Below are 21525 nucleotides of genomic sequence, written 5' to 3'. Positions count from 1 at the left end.
ATCTATGGCTTTGGTGACTGTTTCAAAGAAGTCAACCAGGTTCAAAAGGCAGGATCTGCCCTTGACAAAGCCGAACTGGGTAGGATCTAGTGTCTGTAGGTCCCAAATGTCTTTGTTTATGAGCTCCATGATGATCCTCTCCATAGCCTTGCAGACTAAGCTAGTCAGGCTTATGGGGCGATAGTTTCCAGGGTCCATAGAGACTCCACCTTTGTGGAGTGGGACCACTGTTGCTGTACACCATTCTGTGGGCACATATCCTGTAGTGAGGCTGAGATTGTATAGCTGTTTTATTTGAGGGATTAGTTCCTCTTGTAGTTCATGTAGGAAGCTACCTGGGACGCATACTGGTCCCATGGAAGCAGTGTTTTTTGCTTTGGAGAGGGCAGCCTTCACCAGAGCATCTGAGATGTTTGGGAGGCAGCCCTCTGCCGGGATAGATACTTGCTCTTTTGGGGGGGGGGTGGAGAAGTTTGCACTGAACCTGTCTGCCAGGATATTGGCGATGTCTGTGGGTTCAGTGTATTTTTTGTCATTTTAGAATCAACTCAAAACAAGTCTGGGAGTTGCATCCCAGGTTTCTAACATAACTGAAAAAAGCCTTATGATTGTCTTTGGTGTCCTGTGCAATTTTTCTCTCAAGCTGGCCTTGGAGGATTTTATGAGGGATCGTAATTTTTTGCTAGTACTGATCAGAGATGCCTTCCCTATTAGGGATTTTGCTCTATCATGTAGTAGCTTCCTCCTTCTGTTGTACAGTTTATTTATGGAAGGGGTCCACCAGACTGGACGCCTGCCTTTGGATGATTGGGTCTTGGTTTTGTTTGGGATAGCATGATCCATGCATTCCTGGAGATGTCCGTAGAATGCATTTATATAGGATTCTGCAGTTTGGGCTGTAGTTTCCACTGGCCCTGGGGCCTTGAAGGATTCCACTTCAGTTTTGAGAAGTGAGAAGTTCGCTTTTGAGAAGTTTTTCACTGTGGTTTTCTGGGCTGGGGGTGGGGTCGGGATGTGGACATCCAGTGAAATTAATTTATGGTCTGATCTTACCAATGAGGGATATACTTCTGGTGTGGAGCATAGAGTCCCCATGTTGGTAATGATCAGGTCTAGTATGTTGCCCCCTCTTGTGGGAGTGGTGACTAGTTGTTCCATAGCATTTGAGTTTATAATTTCCAGGAATCTTTGGGCCAAGGTGCTGGGGCTTGAGTAGTGCACCCAGTCAATGTTTGGGTAGTTGAAGTCACCCAATATAATGGTGTTCGGAGAGATCTTCATGTTCTCCAATGTTTTCAGGAAAGCCGAATGGGATTCCTGACTTTGAGAGGGTGGTCTGTAGGATGCTATAAACTGAAAAGCAGTTTTGACCACTGTTAGTTGCACATGGATGGTCTCTGATACTTCATGCAATGCCACTAACCTGGAGGTGTGGATATCCTTGATAAATATGGAAACTCCCCCTCCTTTTGTGGTTCGGTCTGGGTTTTGGGGCCGAAAAGCATGATATGAGGTATAGCCTGGTAGTGCTGGGGTGCTCTCTGGAGCCTTGAACCAGGTTTCTGTCACTGCACAGATATCGATGTTCTCCATACTGAGGAGAGCTTCGAGTGTGTGCATCTTGAGGTTAAGACTTCTGGCGTTTAGCAGCATTACCCTTAGTTTCTTGTTCCTTGTGCTGTCTATGGGGTTGGTTTGACTTTTGAGCCTTGCCTAAAAAAGGCACTATGGGGGTGGCAACAGCCTTTGCCAATATCCGAAAGCCCAGTGGTGACAGGTGCAAGCCGTCCCTAGCGAAGCAACGTGGCTTTGAGCATGTCATCCCAGGCTGACAGAAACTGGATCCCCTTTGAATGACACCAAAATTTTAGCCAATTGTTAAAATCGATCATTTTGTCTTTGTACTGTGGCATCATTCTAGGTGAGGGTAAGATGCTGCTCAAGGTCAGGGTCATACCAGCCTGGGCTACATGATCAGAGAGCTCCTCTATGTCTGTTTTCATGTAGTCCAGGGAGGTACATCTCAGGTCATTCACACCAGCATGTACAATGACCAAGTCATATTTGTATTTGCTTTGGAGTGACCTGAGTGCTTGCGTTATGTGTCGGATCCTAGCACCCGACAGGCAGCTCACCGTGACCTTCTCTTTATTCAGCCTGGTGAGCAGGACGTCAGTGTGTCTGACAATAGAGTCACCTATAACAAGAGTATCATGTGTGTTATTCAGCCTTAAGGGCTGTGGCTGCTTGGCACACTGACTTTGTGGGTTATGTGTTGTGTGTGTTTTGTTTTGAGGTAGCGTTTGCTTGGATGTCTGCTTTGGAGGTCTCTGTTGCTTAGGTAGATTTTTATTTAGAGCCTCCGAGTATGTTTTTGTGTATTTATGTGTTTGGTTCGCTGATGTGGTGGGACTATGTGATACTGGAATTGTGCTGTGTGAGTTTACCTTCTCCTCCTGACTGGTTACACCAGTTTTGAGATGAGAGAGCTCAGCCTCCAGTTTGGCTAAATAGTTGCATCTCTCACATATATTTGAACCTGTTTGGAGGAGGAGAGGGTTGTCCGTGTACATGAGACAGTTGTAACATTGCCTCAAAATTCCCAGATTCACCAGCTGGACTGGAGAGGAAACCATTGACTGACCTTTGGACATGCTAGAGTAATAGGGAAACTGAATTTAAGACGGACCAATAGAGGACAGGGTAATCGTAGCGAGTATAAGAGTAAGTAGTGCTTATGGTTTAATAGTGCTAATTTGTAGGATTATTTAATTGGACGAGTGAGGGGCCTTAGAATGAGAATATGGTGTTTAAATTGAGAGATAGAGCAGTTCTAAGGGAAAAAGTGAAGAGCAGACTTTGTGGAGCCAGAAATAGTTTAAACCCAATTAGGCGGCGCTGCCCATTGTTGCGCTATGCTCAAAAACGCGCAAAACCGCGCAAAAGAGGGTTTTAAGAGAGGAAGATGAAGGAGTTTTGGAATTGACCCAAAATGGCCAATAAAACTACAGTTTCAAGTCAGTAACCACTCCCACAGGGGCAGGCAGGCTGCTCAATGTTTTTCACTGCCACTGATCAATAGAGAGACTTTCCTTTAGCCCAAGCAAAAAATGGCCTCACAGAAACTTGCAAACAGTTCAAGAACAGCAAGCCTGTAACTGAACTTTTTTAAATCTCAGAAAAGTGGGAAAAAAGCAAGATTTTTTTTTGTTTTTTTTTTTCAGAGATAGCAGAGGTTAACAAGTATCAACAAGTTATAACAGTGCAGTAAATGACCCCACACAAGAGTGCTAGGCCAAAGACAGATAAAATGCAAGTTTTGAGAAAAAAATGATTTTAAAAATAAGTGCAAACAGGAAATTCAGTAAACCGCTCTAGGTTGTGCTCTAAATACAGTTACTAATGCAGAAATCAAATTTAACAAGCCAGAAAATGCTCAAAATAGGCGGCTATGCAGAAAAACTTAGCAAATAAACAGAGGAAAAATACTTAAAGTCTCAAAAGTGGCTCCTTTCTTCTCTCAGCTTTTTCTCCTCTTGGTGGGTGCTTCACCAACAGCCAACAAGCCTGAAAAGATGCCAAAACCACGAGGCAACCAGGTTTTAAGAGAGGAAGATGAAGGAGTTTTGGAATTGACCCAAAATGGCCAATAAAACTACAGTTTCAAGTCAGTAACCACTCCCACAGGGGCAGGCAGGCTGCTCAATGTTTTTCACTGCCACTGATCAACAGAAAGACTTTCCTTTAGCCCAAGCAAAAAATGGCCTCACAGAAACTTACAAACAGTTCAAGAACAGCAAGCCTGTAACTGAACTTTTTTAAATCTCAGAAAAGTGGGAAAAAAGCAAGATTTTTTTTCTTTTTTTGTTTTTTCAGAGATAGCAGAGGTTAACAAGTATCAACAAGTTATAACAGTGCAGTACATGTGAGATAACCGAGATATTATGAGTTATAACAAGATATAACTGTCAGTGTCAGACAGTTCATCTAGTAGTCTCAGCTGAATGGATTTCAGTTAATTCAACTTTGGTGAAGCATATGCATACGCTTAAGCTTATAGAACTTATATATGTTTAAGGCTATGTGCTCTGTATTATCCAGAGTGTATGGGTTATCTCTGTGTATGGCATCCCTAGGTTACATCATATGGCTTATCCCACGTATATAACACCTCATAGCTACATACTTTAGGTTATTACATGTAGTGTAACCTTAAGGTTATGCATTCTTGTTTATCCTTGTGTAACCACTCTGATTAATACATATTATAGATTATTACATGTGTATGGCTACATGGTATAGGGTATCTCATGTGTACCACTCTCAGTAATATGTATTATGGGTTATTGCATATGTACGGCTGCATGCTATAGGTATCTCATGTGTACCACTCTCGGTAATATGTATTATAACACCTCATAGCTACATGCTGTAGGTTATTTCATGGAGTGTAACCTTAAGCGTAATACGTATTATGGGTTATTGCATGTGTACGGCGACATGGTATAGACTACCTCATATGTACTTCACTCAGTAATGCATGCTATGGTTTTTACATATGTATGGCTACATGGTATGAGTTATGTCATGCGAACTGAGTTATCCCCTGTGTATGGCTACATGGGATAGGTTATCTCACATGTACTGCACTCAATAATACATGCTATGAGTTACCCCTTGTATAGGAGAACATGGTACGAGTTACGTTACATATACTGCACTGCTGTGGGTTATATTGTAACAGCTACATTGTATGATTTATGTCATGAGTGCTCAACTCAGTAATATATGTTATCTCATTTGTAAAGCACTCAGTAATACATGGTATGAATTATTCCTTATACATGTCATGAGTTATGTCATCTGTACTGCACTGCTGTGGGTTGTCACATATGTACGGTTACATGGTATGAGTTATGTCATCTGTACTGCTGTGGGTTATTCTATATGTACGACTACAAGGTATGAGTTATGTCATCTGTACTGCATTGCTGTGGGTTGTTACATATATATGGTTACATGGTATGAGTTATGTCATCTGTACTACACTGCTGAGGATTATCCTATTTGAACAGCTACTTCATATGAGTTATATCAAGTGTACTTAACTCATTAATATATGTACAAGGTTACAAGGTATGAATTATTGCACGTGTAGTGCAACCAGTAATATATGCTAGGAGTTATCCCATGTGTATGGCACCTCAAGGCTACATGAGCTATGAGTTATTTCGGGTCTCTGTGACCCGAACAATATACTCTATGGATTATTCCATGTGAGGGGCATTCAGGGCTATATTTATTTATTTTATTTAACTGGCATTTGTTTACCGGGAAAGTCCAATTGGGTGGGTGCCCATTTTCAGCTGAGGTCCAGGAAGAAACGCTCCAAGGAAAAAAATAACAAAATTACATTGATTACATAGCTTGTTACACAGCAATATTGGACATTTAGTACAGACCAAGGAATTCACATTAATGAACAAAATAAACTTTCTACATATATTGGTTAGAACAAACTTGCAAATAAGTTACATACATTAGATTACCATAATACAGGTGGGCATTAAATTATATGATACACGTAGAAATATTCTACTATTTAGTTAAAGAGCTCCCTGGTCAGCCTCAGTAAGAAGCTGTGATCCCTGATAAAATCCTCCAAAGCTAGTTACGAAAACAAAATTGCCACTGATTCTAAAGACAACCACAAAGCATTCTATAGCTATGTCAAGAATCTCAGTGGCAACACTCAGATCTGCTTTGAGTTACAGCAAAATGGTATTAAATATACAGACCCAACTGATATTGCCAACATCCTGGCAGATAGGTTCAGTGCTAACGTTACCCTCCTCTCACCCCCTAAAGTGCCCATCTCTATACCGGAAGAATGCAAAGTTCCTGTAATCACGGCTGCACAGGTAAAAAACACACTCTCCAAAGCCAAGAACACAGCATCCATGGGACCAGACAACATCCCAGGCTGCGTTCTACACAAACTACAGAACAGACTGGCACCCCACCTAAGTACCATGTTCAATCATAGCCTCACCTCAGGCTGTGTGCCTGCTGAATGGTGCACAGCAACGGTTATCCCACTCCACAAGGGGGGAGCCACCACGGACCCTGGGAACTACCGCCCCATTACCCTGATGAGCCTGGTCTGCAAGGCTATGGAACGTATCATCATGGAACTTATAAACAAAGATATTGGTAATCTCCAAACTCTGGATCCCACCCAGTTCGGGTTTGTAAAAGGCAAATCATGTCTCCTAAACCTGATAGACTCTTTGAAGCAGTCAACAAAGCTGTAGACAAGGGTAAGGTGGTTCACACAGCCTATCTAGATCTTGCGAAGGCTTTTGACACCATCCCCCATTCACTCTGGAATTATAGATAAACTCACTAAACTAGGTATAAATCCCTATGTCACAAGATGGGTTGCCAACTGGCTCACTGACAGAACCCACACTGTGAAAGTAGCAGACTCCAAATCCGACTTCAGACCAGTGACAAGTGGAGTACCACAGGGTTCAGTCCTGGGTCCTCTCCTGTTTGGTATCTACTTCTCTGAAGTACAGGCTAACACAGAAGGTCGTTGGCTAATGAAGTTCGCAGATGACTGCAAACTAGGAGCCATAATTGAAACTCCTAACGATGTGGACATCCTACAAAAGGGCCTTACTGAGATAGATGCCTGGTGTCAAAGCCATAGCCTCAAGCTCAATGCCAAAAAGTGCATTGTCATCCCCTTTGGTAAAAACTCTGTACCCATGAACTACAACATAGGCAGTAGTATACTTAACACTGAAAGTGTGATAAGAGACCTTGGGACACAGGTGGACAGTAGTCTCGCCTTTGATAATCACATTGCCACAGTAGTCAGGAAATCCTTCTATGTGGCACACCTCATCACAAAAGGTTTCTCATCCAGAAAAAAAGAGGTCATTGTTCCCCTCTACTCATCACTCATTAGACCCATTATAGAGTACAATGCCCCTTTTGGTATGTACCTCACAAGACATCTACAACAACTGGAAAGGCCGCAGAAATACCTCACAAAGAAGATTACCAACCTCAAACAGATGCCCTACGCAGACCATCTCAAAAAACTCCAGCTTTACTCCATCGCATATCACCTATTCAGAGGTGATCTCTGCCTAACATACTAAGCTATGTCAAACCCAGAGCTGTTGGACATGCTCCACTTAAAGAAATCCCAATCCATCCGAGCTACATGCTCTAGGGACCTAAACCTTGTCATCACATTAAACAGAACATGTCGGAGGGATAGATTCCTGTCCCAGAGACTTCCCATACTCTGAAATAAACTACCTATCTATATCAAACAAAGCTCCTCATTAGCACTCTTCAAGAAAATATCTTGATGATTGGATGGGAAATAGGAAATTCACCCCAGGGATCACCTCTGTGGCTCTGCTCGACAGTGGCACAGGAAAATAATTTTCTTGGGTGGCAAAATCCAGGGTACGTTTTTGGCTGGGCTTGTATAGGCTCCAGGGCTGATAGCCTAGTACCTACCTATGAACCTATAAAGGAGTATAGTTATAGAACCTATAAAGGAGTATAGTTATAGTGGAGAGCTTATTATATAGGACTTATAGAACAGGGTTGAGGAAGGAGAGGAAAGGAATTACAGAGGAAGGAAAATGGATGGTAGGAGCAGTGTGTACAGAGTATATCGTGGGGTAAGGATAGGGAATGGATGGTAGGAGCAGTGTGTACAGAGTATATCGTGGGGTAAGGATAGGGAATGGATGGTAGGAGCAGTGTGTAAACAGTATATCGTGGGGTAAGGATAGGGAATGGATGGTAGGAGCAGTGTGTACAGAGTATATCGTGGGGTAAGGATAGGGAATGTATGGTAGGAGCAGTGTGTACAGAGTATATCGTGGGGTAAGGATAGGGAATGGATGGTAGGAGCAGTGTGTACAGAGTATATCGTGGGGTAAGGATAGGGAATGGATGGTAGGAGCAGTGTGTACAGAGTATACCATGGGGTAAGGATAGGGAATGGATGGTAGGAGCAGTGTGTACAGAGTATATCGTGGGGTAAGGATAGGGAATGGATGGAAGGAGCAGTGTGTACAGAGTATATTGTGGGGTAAGGATAGGGAATGGATGGTAGGAGCAGTGTGTACAGAGTATATTGTGGGGTAAGGATAGGGAATGGATGGTAGGAGCAGTGTGTACAGAGTATATCGTGGGGTAAGGATAGGGAATGGATGGTAGGAGCAGTGTGTACAGAGTATATCATGGGGTAAGGATAGGGAATGGATGGTAGGAGCAGTGTGTACAGAGTATATCGTGGGGTAAGGATAGGGAATGGATGGTAGGAGCAGTGTGTACAGAGTATATCGTAGGGTAAGGATAGGGAATGGATGGTAGGAGCAGTGTGTACAGAGTATATCGTGGGGTAAGGATAGGGAATGGATGGTAGGAGCAGTGTGTACAGAGTATATCGTGGGGTAAGGATAGGGAATGGATGGTAGGAGCAGTGTGTACAGAGTATATCGTAGGGTAAGGATAGGGAATGGATGGTAGGAGCAGTGTGTACAGAGTATATCGTGGGGTAAGGATAGGGAATGGATGGTAGGAGCAGTGTGTACAGAGTATATCGTGGGGTAAGGATAGGGAATGGATGGTAGGAGCAGTGTGTACAGAGTATATCATGGGGTAAGGATAGGGAATGGATGGTAGGAGCAGTGTGTACAGAGTATATCGTGGGGTAAGGATAGGGAATGGATGGTAGGAGCAGTGTGTACAGAGTATATCGTGGGGTAAGGATAGGGAATGGATGGTAGGAGCAGTGTGTACAGAGTATATCGTGGGGTAAGGATAGGGAATGGATGGTAGGAGCAGTGTGTACAGAGTATATCATGGGGTAAGGATAGGAATGGATGGTAGGAGCAGTGTGTACAGAGTATATCGTGGGGTAAGGATAGGGAATGGATGGTAGGAGCAGTGTGTACAGAGTATATCGTGGGGTAAGGATAGGGAATGGATGGTAGGAGCAGTGTGTACAGAGTATATCGTGAGGTAAGGATAGGGAATGGATGGTAGGAGCAGTGTGTACAGTGTATATCGTGGGGTAAGGATAGGGAATGGATGGTAGGAGCAGTGTGTACAGAGTATATCGTGGGGTAAGGATAGGGAATGGATGGTAGGAGCAGTGTGTACAGAGTATATCATGGGGTAAGGATAGGGAATGGATGGTAGGAGCAGTGTGTACAGAGTATATCGTGGGGTAAGGATAGGGAATGGATGGTAGGAGCAGTGTGTACAGAGTATATCGTGGGGTAAGGATAGGGAATGGATGGTAGGAGCAGTGTGTACAGAGTATATCGTGGGGTAAGGATAGGGAATGGATGGTAGGAGCAGTGTGTACAGAGTATATCGTGGGGTAAGGATAGGGAATGGATGGTAGGAGCAGTGTGTACAGAGTATATCGTGGGGTAAGGATAGGGAATGGATGGTAGGAGCAGTGTGTACAGAGTATATCGTGGGGTAAGGATAGGGAATGTATGGTAGGAGCAGTGTGTACAGAATATATCATGGGGTAAGGATAGGGAATGGATGGTAGGAGCAGTGTGTACAGAGTATATCGTGGGGTAAGGATAGGGAATGGATGGTAGGAGCAGTGTGTACAGAGTATATCGTGGGGTAAGGATAGGGAATGGATGGTAGGAGCAGTGTGTACAGAGTATATCGTGGGTAAGGATAGGGAATGGATGGTAGGAGCAGTGTGTACAGAGTATATCGTGGGGTAAGGATAGGGAATGGATGGTAGGAGCAGTGTGTACAGAGTATATCTTGGGGTAAGGATAGGGAATGGATGGTAGGAGCAGTGTGTACAGAGTATATCGTGGGGTAAGGATAGGGAATGGATGGTAGGAGCAGTGTGTACAGAGTATATCGTGGGGTAAGGATAGGGAATGGATGGTAGGAGCAGTGTGTACAGAGTATATCGTGGGGTAAGGATAGGGAATGGATGGTAGGAGCAGTGTGTACAGAGTATATCGTGGGGTAAGGATAGGGAATGGATGGTAGGAGCAGTGTGTACAGAGTATATCGTGGGGTAAGGATAGGGAATGGATGGTAGGAACAGTGTGTGCAGAGTATTTCATGGGGTAAGGATAGGGAATGGATGGTAGGAGCAGTGTGTACAGAGTATATCGTGGGGTAAGGATAGGGAATGGATGGTAGGAGCAGTGTGTACAGAGTATATCGTGGGGTAAGGATAGGGAATGGATGGTAGGAGCAGTGTGTACAGAGTATATCATGGGGTAAGGATAGGGAGTGGATGGTAGGAGCAGTGCGTGCAGAGTATTTTGTGGGGTAAGGATAGGGAATGTATGGTAGGAGCAGTGTGTACAGAGTATATTGTGGGGTAAGGATACGGAATGGATGGTGAGAAACAAAGGTTAGGATAAAGTATAGTAGTGAGGAGTATGTGAACCTGTGCAAGGGAAATAATAGGTAAGGTGAATCAGAGGTAGGGGAATGGTAGGCTATGCGTTAGGTTAAGATTGAGCACTGTAAAGGTGAGGTATGCTAAGTAAAGTCAGAATGAAGAAAGATTTGTGTTACTGTAGGGGAATATGGAATGAAAGGATATAAGATTTGCTGAGGGGAGAGAAGAGATTAGGATAGTAAAAAGAGTGTTGTAGAGTTCTAGCTGAGGTTCACACAGGGTAGAAAAATATTAGTGTGAGGCTAATGTACAGAAAGAATGGGATTTAGCCAGGAGTAGAGCATGAGCAAAGCCAGGTGTTGATCAGGTGAGTCTTAAGTAGTTTTTTGAAATGTGTGGGATTAGCTGCAATTAAGATGGGTTGAGGGATAGTGTTCCAAATTCTGGAGACATAGTTGGAGTAGACAGTAACACCAGCGCTATTGTTGGATTTTGTGACTTGAAGTAGAGATTTGTTTGAGGAACAAAGGACCCATTTGTTAGCATAGGGTTGAAGCAGATTTTGGAATGCAGGGCACTTATCTGGTTGGTTATCAGACTGTGGGCAGTTGTAAGCTGGGTATAGGTTAAGTTGTGGAGTAATTCTAACCAGCTGATCTGTCATAGGTATCATAAGTTATTCCCATGTTTTTACCACTCAAGGCTACACAACATAGGTCAGCCCCTGTGTATTGCATCTCAAGACAGCTAACAATCCCAGAGGGCCTTTTTAAGTCTATCCATTTTTCCCAAGGTGTGACTCAAACCTTTACCTTTTGTATGTAAGGTAAATACCTTAACCATTATGCCAACCCCCAACCCCCTCTCTCTAAGGCACATCAAGCTACATGCCATGGGTGGTCTCATGTAAATGGCACATCAAGGCTTCATATCACAGGATGTCCCTTGTGTATAGAACATCAAGGCTACACACCATGGGTTATATCATGTGAATGACATCAGTGCTGCATACCCTTCTACATCTAAACCAAGTCTGTAATGTGACCAAATCAAGTTTTATTTATTTATTGCATTTGCTTACCAGGATAGTTGAATGGGCAGAATGCTATCCCTTTTCACTGGAGGCCCAGGAAGAGCAACAACTTACAAGTATGAGAAAGTAAGAAAATGTAATCAGAAAAGAAATATATAATTTTAAGATTTGACTGCATTAATGTTTTACTGTCTTCTTCTCACTACCATGCAAATCAATATTCTAAATAGTTAAAAGGTAACAAGGTTACAGCTATGTTTTACATTTGTTAAAAATGTAATTTAAAGAAGGCTGATGTGACTGGTGAGCAAAATTGGTTGTTGATTGCCAATTAAAAGATATGAAAGAAAATGACCAGACTCTGTAAGCTATGGGTGTTTCTTTGCTGACTTCTAAAGAAATCATTGTCACTGCTGTATTGCCCTACGGGGAGCATCCATCTAAGAACTCTTAAAAAAAAGCAGGTGGCATTGCTAATATGTAGATCTCAACAATTAAACACCTTCAACATCAAGCCAGCGCAAGGGAAAGAAGAATTGGCAGTGTCTATCCACAAGTTGGGCAAGTGCTAGAAGAACTCTCTGGAAGGGATGGGAATAAGTGTCTGACACCTGCTTGCCATCATCAAGACAAAGAGTGCTAGCAGAGTCAGTTTTGTTTCATTTATTAGGATTTAAATTCTAAATACTCTGCAATCTAAGAAATGGAAAATAATACAAGGTATATATAACAGCACCAAGGATAAGACCACTTGAGATAATTGTGACGACCGTGCCCTGGCCCAGCAATCAAGGAGCCTCAATCCTCACCACTAACACCAGGGAGGTTGTCTCCTAGAAGAGGAAATTATAACTAATACACACAGTAAAGTACAATTTCCCTTAAGTGCACACAGAGATCACAGTCAGTCTGGGGCTGGTTGCTCCTTTGCTCACCAGGTCCCCAATAAGACTCCCCACTGACACAGATATAGGGTCCAGGTCTCAGCCTAGCTGGGCAAGCTAAAACCTCCAGTACCCTCTCTGTCCAACCAGTGTTCCGTGTCCCTACCAAGTAGCTGATGCACCACACACACACACTTTAAGATAAGTATTTATACAACTTCACAGACACTCCTGGGAAAGGCTGACACAGATTCTCCAGCTGTGCCCCTTTACCCAGACCATACAGTAGTAATCCCTGCCACCACCCAGCTAATAATATCAGCTACTAAAAGGCCCTTAAAAGGGTGTCCAATTATTACTGTGCAATATTATTATCCAATTGGTAATGTGACTATTCAGTCTAGGCTTAATTTGGAGTGACTTAGACAGTAAAATCTGTAAATATGTAATATACTTTAGAGGTTAAATTATCTCTACATAAACTAGCCACAGGTAAAGGTTTTAAAATATTTAATAATAAATAATTAAAACACAAGACAAAACTACTACAGTAAATGCTACACAAGTTCAGAGATCACACAGAAACTTAAAACAATATCGTTGGAAAGATCTGATTTCAATGGAAAATAATTTGTCTTTCTTCTAAGTTTAACTATTCCTAAGAGAAATCACAGTGCTATTATCTTACTTACATAAAGAGCAAGCAGTGCTGGGTTAGATGTCCAAGATCAAAATGCTTACAGTCTCTCACTGAACAATAGTTTTTAAACACTAACCAACAGCTTTGCTGAGGCCCTCCCTAATTACATTAGTTTGACACTTAGGTTTTCTCAGGCCACAAACTGCATTATTTAGCAAGCTAACACCTGCTCATTAAACTACAATACAAGGCATTTCACATATACACTCTAGCGAAAACCAGAGCAATAAAGCACCTTCCACATGTAAATTCTGGCCCTTAATTTTAACCTTAAAACAATGGGCCTGAAACCTTCATCCAGACTTACTGGAGCTGACTTGTAAACATCAAAGAAATTCATAAGATCTTTTCAGCTTCAAAAGACACATTTGAAATGCTTGGCTTGGTTTTCCTTACAGCAGATGTCAATGTTGCAACAATCTTGAAGTTCACATTTTACAGTGTTTTCTTTCATTTCAAAACACAAGCCTGTATTTTACATTTATTTATACAGTTGATAGAACTATGTATCAAATTCTATTTGACTAAGCTGGCAGCCTTCGTCCATCTTCCTCCAGTCTTCACAATAACCATAAGTTAAAATTAAAAAATGATGTATGAAATCTACATTAAAGTTTTATCCCGGGATTCATGAATATCTTTCTTACAAAGTTGATTACTTAAGGGACCTCCTAAAGGAGGTTTCTGATTCAGTTACTCTGCTCAGGAAAAGTGGTTCATTCCATAGAACTAGGGAGTAGCCTTCGCCCATCTTCCTCCAATCTTCACAATAACCATAAGTTAAAATTAAAAAATGATGTATGAAATCTGCATTCAAGTTTTATCCCGGGATTCATGAATATCTTTCTTACAAACGCTAACCAAGAAAATATCCTGTATTGCAACAATACAACTCCTGTAACAAGCACAAAGCAAGTCCAAATGACAGGATAGCTGGATTCAAAAACAGTTAGTTTCCTTTATTTCCACAGTAAAAACGGAGATGGAAGAACTAAGGTTTAGCGCTTTCATCTAGATAACTAGACTTCTTCAGAACATAAAACATAGAATCACTCACAATTATATACGTAAAAAAGCCCGCCTTTTACATCAATTATTCAATTATATATGTCATTGTTTACAAAATTTAAAAGAAGAGGAGGTTTTTATGAGATATTACGATTGTATATCTCAATTGTTAAAAACACAAAACTAAAATATCCAAAACATTTAAAAACTGGAAGACTAGGAAACCTACAGTCATATTAATGAAGTTTTGATAGACTATATAACTGGAATATTACTTGCATATTATAAATTCAATAAATTCTTACATCAAGCATATGTCTATACACATGATATTCTATGTATCTTTTTGAAAATATAATATACATATATAATTTTATGTATATATAACAAACAGTAAATATAGAAGAATGCAGATAAACAATGCTACTAGAACTTCTGTCAAGTCATTTCTTATATTGTCTAAAGCTGTCAGTCTAAGACAAATGTACTAGCCTACTAACATGCAGTCTTATAAAAATAAGAGATTCTACACATATAAAAATTAAATAATAATAGTGATAATAATAAATACACCATCATACTATTGGAAAAATCATGTTGACTAATAGGCTATTGGATAATATGTCCTAACTAGGGGTTTGGTGGGGATAACTTCATTTAATCCAGGGGGTGTAGCTACGTCAAGTCGTAACTACCATTTTATCTCCTTTTCACTAACTGTGGCTTTGATATTTCCCCCCCTGGGGTTAGGTGTTATCACCTCTAGTATAGCAAACTTGAATCCTACACATCCTTAGTTGTTCATAATATGACGGGACAAGGCGTTGTTAGTCCTGTTTGTTAATACAATATATGTGGTCATATATTCTGTTTTTAAAAAAACGATCAGTCTTCCCTACATAATAGCTTTGACATGTGTCACATATAGCCAAATAAATCAGATGTTTCGTCAAACAATTCCCATGCCTAAATGTAATCCTGGTGTGTGTAACATTATTTAAGGTGATGTTTGTACCTTCAAATATGTATCTACAATAGTTGCAATGTCCGCATTTTTTTGTCCCTACTTTTTTTACTTTATCCAATTTATAATGATTATATTTTATTTCTATAATTCTTTTCAAACTATTGCCTGCTTTATAGACAAATTGTGGTCTAGGAGGTACCTTATCTTTTATCATTGGGTCACTTGTTAGTATATTCCAATTTTTAATAATGATATCCTTTACCTCATTTGTATGTTTTCCATATTTGACTATGCAGGCTTTCTTGTAATTATCACTGTTAACATTTCTCTCTTTCTTATTTGTTATACCAATTCCCAAGAGGGGTGTATATTTTTTACCCCATTCTTTTGATACGTATGTAGTAATATCTCTAATCATATCCACTGGATAGCCTTTTTCTTTAAATAGTCTCCCTATAAAAGACAATTCCTTTTCCATATCTTCCCTTACTGATGTCATTCTAGCCGCCCTTATACACTGTCCTTTGACTATATTGCGTTTGACTTTATAAGAATGTGCACTTTCAAAGTGTAAATATCCATTACTATATGTATCCTTCCTATGAATTTTAGACTGGAAGGATTGCCCATCATTGTATATATATACATCCAAGTAATTGATACCCCTACTGTCAAACTGGTATGTAAACTTAAGGTAGCTGGTCGTACCATTGATATAGTCTATAAACCTGGTCAGCTCTTCTGAATCACCAACCCATAATAGGAAGATGTCGTCAAGGTAACGGACATATGTTTTGATGTAATTCATCCATATGGAATTATGAATGAATTGCCCCTCCCAATCCAGGAGTACTAAATTGGCATACATAGGGGCACATGCTGCCCCCATCGCCACACCGGTGTTTTGTCTGTAGTATTCTCCTTCAAAATAGATGTAATTATTATCAAGTATTATATCCATAAACGAAGTCAGTAATGAGATTTCCTCTTGGTCCAATCCACTGTACTTACATAAGCTGTTGATAAAACTATTGATTCCTTCATTCTTAGGGATGCATGAAAAGAGATCCTGTATATCTATCGTCACAAATATTACATCAGGACTCCATATATCAGGCTTAAATATTCCCCAAAATTCCCATGAATCCTTCATAATGTGTGTTACTGTATTATATATATGCTTTAATCTACTGTCTATGATTTTACCAAAATTGAAGGCTTTACTCGCACTCCCTGATATGATAGGTCTAAATGGGGGGTCAAGGGGATTTTTGTGTATCTTCGGGATCCCAGTAATGGTTGCCAATATAGGAAATTCAACCCTTAGATATTTATATAATTCTTCGTCTATTCTATTATCCAGCAGATATTCCTCCAAATAGGAATCAATTCTGCTGTGTACTATATTTACTTGATTTAAAGATGATACCTCATATTTAGAGGAATTATTTAATAATTCAAACATCTTACTACTATATTTTTCTTGATCATACAGTACTATGCCTCCCCCTTTGTCTGCTGTCATAATCCTAATGTTGTGTTCACAAAGTGTATCTATGATAGAATGAACTTGTTGAGATAACAAATAATCACTTTTTTATACTTATACTTATTGTATAATCTATAGATTTCTTTATTAATCACATTTTCAAAAGCTTCTATAGTTTTGGCCATAGGGGGAGTAAAGGAACTCCTTTTTCTTAATTCACCTGTATGGATTAAATGGGGTCTACTATCGTGAAAGAACACCCCAAGATTTAATTTTCTGAGGAATAATTTCACCTCTACTAAAATATCAAGTAAATCCAAAGATTTGTCTGGTATATATTTTATCCCTTTGGTAAATATTTGCAGGAGATCAGGCTTAACTTCATATGTACTATAGTTATAAATTTTCACCTCTCCTGTAGTTGAAGTAGTATTGTGGGTGGTCACCTCACTTGCATGCTGGTTACCATCCATTACATATACATCATTTTGAACACCGTTTTCATGGGGTAAAAGTATCAAGTCTCCTGCTATTTCCTGTGTCTGTTCCTTTTGTACTGTCCTTTCCCCTTCCACTTTACTGGCTGCCATTTGTTGTTCTCTCCTTCCTCTAAAAAAGTATCATCATATTTATGGTTGTGAAGGACATCTCGAGTCCTATTGTTAGTATTGTACCATATACTCCCTCTCTCTTTTCTAATATTCCATCTGTAAGCTGTCCCTTGCTCATATTGCTGCATATCTCTCTCAATTTTCTTACGCTTTCTCTCAAATATTTTCTTACTGTTGTTCTCTGCATAGTCATACTGTTTGTAATATAATTTCTCCCATTGGGAGAATAAAATATCTTGTATTAAACTATCCATACTTTCAATCTCACTCATTAAAATACCCAATTTCAGGTCATTATTGTTCACAATGAATTGCATAAACTGTTTACCAAAATCATTAAACATATTGTTGCACTGTTGTATATTGTCTGCATTCATCTCAATACCTATGGGTTCTTTAAAAAAACGTAAACCCATAGGAACAATATCATTTTCCATACACTTGCACAGATATAAATTGTCAACCTGTAATGCTTTGATTTTGGTAAGTTTATTTCCAAAATCATGTATCATTTGTTTTAACGAGGTATAATACTTCTCGTCCTCTTTACGCTTGGTTTCTACACTATTTTTTCCACCAAAGTCAAATGGCACTTTCATAAATGCCTCAACATTGTAATTGTTCAGTGTATCGGGCTTTCCCGGACAATGACACTGATGTACAGTACCTTTTTGTGTGGTCTAAACAGTCACACTAGCTTTATCCTTGGTAACGTATGTTCTTTCGGGCGGATGTCGTTTCGGTTTGGCCCCCGAAATTAAGTATATATCCTCTTCTAGGTTTCCTACCGCAGCTGAAAAGTTAAGTGGGCTTCGTTGTCTGTCCGTTGATTGATGCGCATCTTTCCTCGGCGTACAGCTCAACAAAAATGGAGACGAGGACCTCCTCTGTCCGTTAGGGATTTCCTCATCACTCGCTTGGCCAATGGAGGAACGAGATGACGCCATCACGTTGTTTGTTTTCAATTGGACTGGAATTTTAGATGATCCAGACGATGGTGTGAGTAATTCTATTAGACGGGTGAGTTCACCTTTGATAATAGCCATCTCCGAGTATAACTTGTCCACTTCCTCCCTGGTAATGGGAGTACCGTAACCTGAAACATCCTGCAATGAATCCATACGAACGTAACAACTGCTAACCAAGAAAATATCCTGTATTGCAACAATACAACTCCTGTAACAAGCACAAAGCAAGTCCAAATGACAGGATAGCTGGATTCAAAAACAGTTAGTTTCCTTTATTTCCACAGTAAAAATGGAAATGGAAGAACTAAGGTTTAGCGCTTTCATCTAGATAACTAGACTTCTTCAGAACATAAAACATAGAATCACTCACAATTATATACGTAAAAAAGCCCGCCCTTTACATCAATTATTCAATTATATATGTCATTGTTTACAAAATTTAAAAGAAGAGTAATAAGTTAAAATTAAAAAATGATGTATGAAATCTGCATTCAAGTTTTATCCCGGGATTCATGAATATCTTTCTTACAAAGTTGATTACCTAAGGGACCTCCTAAAGGAGGTTTCTGATTCAGTTACTCTGCTCAGGAAAAGTGGTTCATTCTATAGAACTAGGAAGCAAGCTAGATAAAAACATCTGCCAGAAGATTCAATCTTGGTTCTGTAATCAAGTAGTGACAGTCACTCACCTGATGACATGAGTAGGTGATCCAGGAGATACAGGATGCCAGAATGGTTTTCAAATAGGTAGGACCCACATTGTAAGGGGGTGGGAGGGTGGCCTAATGGTTAAGGTGTTTGCCTTACAAACACAGGGTGCAGGGTTTGAGTCTCACAAGGGATAATTGGCTAGGCTTAAAATGGCTCACAAGGGCAGTTAGCTTAGTACTAATCTATGAACCTATGAATCTAATCAACAAATTAAGCTTGTGATCTTAAAACAGATTGAACCAACACTAATAGTTATCTCAGGTCCCACATAAGTAATACGACAAAATTTAGAAAATCTTGTCAAAGATCATAGTGTACACAATTCTGAACTCAATGCAGATGGAGAAGGTCTATGTCTGTTAGCCTCTAGTAAAAAATGCTGGAGAAGGCCTGGCAAGATGTACGTGCCGAGAATAATGAAGTATGTAAGCAAACGTTTGCCAAGTCTACAGAGAGACCAAGGTATTCAGTTTGGGTGATACTCTTCACACAGAAATAAGATGATCAGACAACAACTGTTGAAACCTGGCTCCTTAAGTCAATTATTACCGTAAGAACATAGTGTTACCACCTGTCCCACTTTGCGAGGGACAGTCCCTCTTTGGGCAGTTCTGTCCTGCGAAAAAAATCAAATAATGGCAAATGTCCTGACATTTTAGGACAAAAATATTTCCAAGTTTTCTTTAATAGTTGCATACAATAGTTATTTTTTTATCTGAAACGCCTAAATGTTATATGAAATAGCATAAGCAACTCAAATGCTACAAGAATAAGCTTTTATTTTGGCAAAAAAGTGAAGTTCTATATTTTGTCCTGTAAAATCTGACATTTCTGCAAAAAATGTCCCACTTTGGGTATTTGAAAAGGTGGCAACCCTATAAGAACATTAATATTTGCTGAGAACTTTTGCTTAATTACTCCCAACAAAACAGAAGAGAAGTTAGAAGTATGTTATGAGTAGAGAATAGAATGCATAAGTGATGTTTCAGTTTGCATAGGATTGATCTGAACGTGATCTTAACATAACATCCAAATGAGGAGGAGTCAATCCCAAATTAATAATGTCATCTGGTCCTAAGAAAAGGAAAGTTGAAGGTCATCTGCAAAGCATTAATACTGAATTACCAGCGATACTTGGAGCGGGAAACAATTCCCTGCAAGTAAATTCAGCAAGTGCAACTTAAGGAGTTTACAGTAAGCGATCCTCCTTATTTCTAGAGGCACCTGTGTTGACCTCTCCCTTTCTACAGCACGCTCTCTTACAGACGTGTTCATTCATTCTCTAAATATCTGCTTAAAACAGTAATTCAAGGTAGGGAAGATGCGCTTCACGTGAAAGTGTCTATGAAAAGTAAGGTTTTACTGGAGCAGTAGCATACAGATGCAGCGCACATTTCAATCAAAGCAAACATCTCAGGGAATGTTATAGCGGTCTGTAAACTTGTAGGAAGGGGGTGGAACTATTTTACAGTTTGTTTGTCTTTTGCGATAACTGGTAAGTCAGCATACCTCTCATCCTGACCGCGTAAGAAATCTGGACAAAGCCAGAGACAAAGGGCAAAAAATAAGGGTATATTTTAAATATTGCTCCTATAAACATAGAACGTTACTAGAATAACAGGTTTTGCATTATTATGTATTTTCTGAAGGATATAAAGTCAGAAACTGAAATGTCTGTCATTATTTAATATTACTTGCTGACTTCAATCCTCAACGATTAGCCAGAAAACCACAAATTTTATAAGGAGCAGATGAAAACATGAGGCAAAAATCTGGATAGTTCAGTGGTATAAAAGACAGCAATATAAGAAACACTACGTAATCGTAGTCCAAATGGAACTGATGCTCTCTGTTCATATCATTGCGGAGTTTCCTGCCATTATAACTCAACGCGATATTCAGTGGCGGACTTAACATTATTATTTTTCTATTGTTGATAATTATTTAGATTGGGACTCATCTAGTTTGGTATTTTAGATTCCATGTTCTTATTCAGTTAGAATTTACTCACCAGATACATTGGACTGCCCACCATGGCCCCAACTACTCCGGCCACTGCTCCAGCCAAGGTGCTCTTCATAACGCTCACCTGTCCATTTGTATGGATGTAGCCGGTGGAGTCCATGATAGAGTATGACCCTAGTCTAATACCATTCATAGTGAATTGGTACAGCAGACCAGGCGCCAGCCCCCTCTGCAGTCCTGCCAGCCCCTCTAGTTTCCCGATTGTATAAAAAGCATGGAAGACATTTCGATAGTACACCTGATAGGATCCAGGAGCCTTTAACTCCCCTTGGACTTGCATCCTTGTTTTCACAACCTCCAGGGGGTTGGAAAATATGCAGGCACCGCACGCAGCCAGGCCACTCATGAAAAACTCCATCCCCGATTTCGTCTGACTCCAACATAAACAATAAAAAGCCAGCCCTCGTAAGCAACTCGTTACGGGCAGCGAAACCTTGACAGCAACAGAGCTTGTTATTATACTGAGTAGACCGGCTTTTTCTGTGTCTTTGAATCCCGGGGATTAAAAGTTAATGTTTTAGCCAACGGGTAGCTTGAGGCGTGTATCCTTCAACCAATCAGATGCTCAAATAAGGGAGTGCCTTCTACTAGCCCACAAATTACTATGGGCCCGAGCCCGCCCACACACGCGCAGGTGAGGCAGTGAGTCATGACACGTCTGTTTGTGTATTATTTCCGCCTATTGTCACTGTAT

At 40.2% G+C, this 21525-nt stretch overlaps 1 protein-coding gene across 1 annotated transcript in view; it reads right to left on the bottom strand.

Moving 5' to 3' along the window:
* SLC25A35 (solute carrier family 25 member 35) overlaps positions 1-21306 on the bottom strand; it is an 88206-nt gene extending 66900 nt beyond the window's left edge. The window contains exon 1 of the mRNA XM_044076102.1: positions 20818-21306. Coding sequence (XP_043932037.1) covers positions 20818-21189 — 372 coding nt within the window. The 5' untranslated portion in view covers positions 21190-21306. The remainder of the gene's footprint in view (positions 1-20817) is intronic.
* Positions 21307-21525: the final 219 nt, after the last annotated feature.

Source organism: Protopterus annectens, chromosome 7.part0 (assembly GCF_019279795.1).
Source record: "Protopterus annectens isolate FY-2018-M chromosome 7.part0, PAN1.0, whole genome shotgun sequence".
NCBI lineage: Eukaryota > Metazoa > Chordata > Ceratodontiformes > Protopteridae > Protopterus > Protopterus annectens.
The sequence above is the reverse complement of the archived record's forward strand: the minus strand, read 5'-3'. Positions and strand labels throughout refer to the sequence as shown.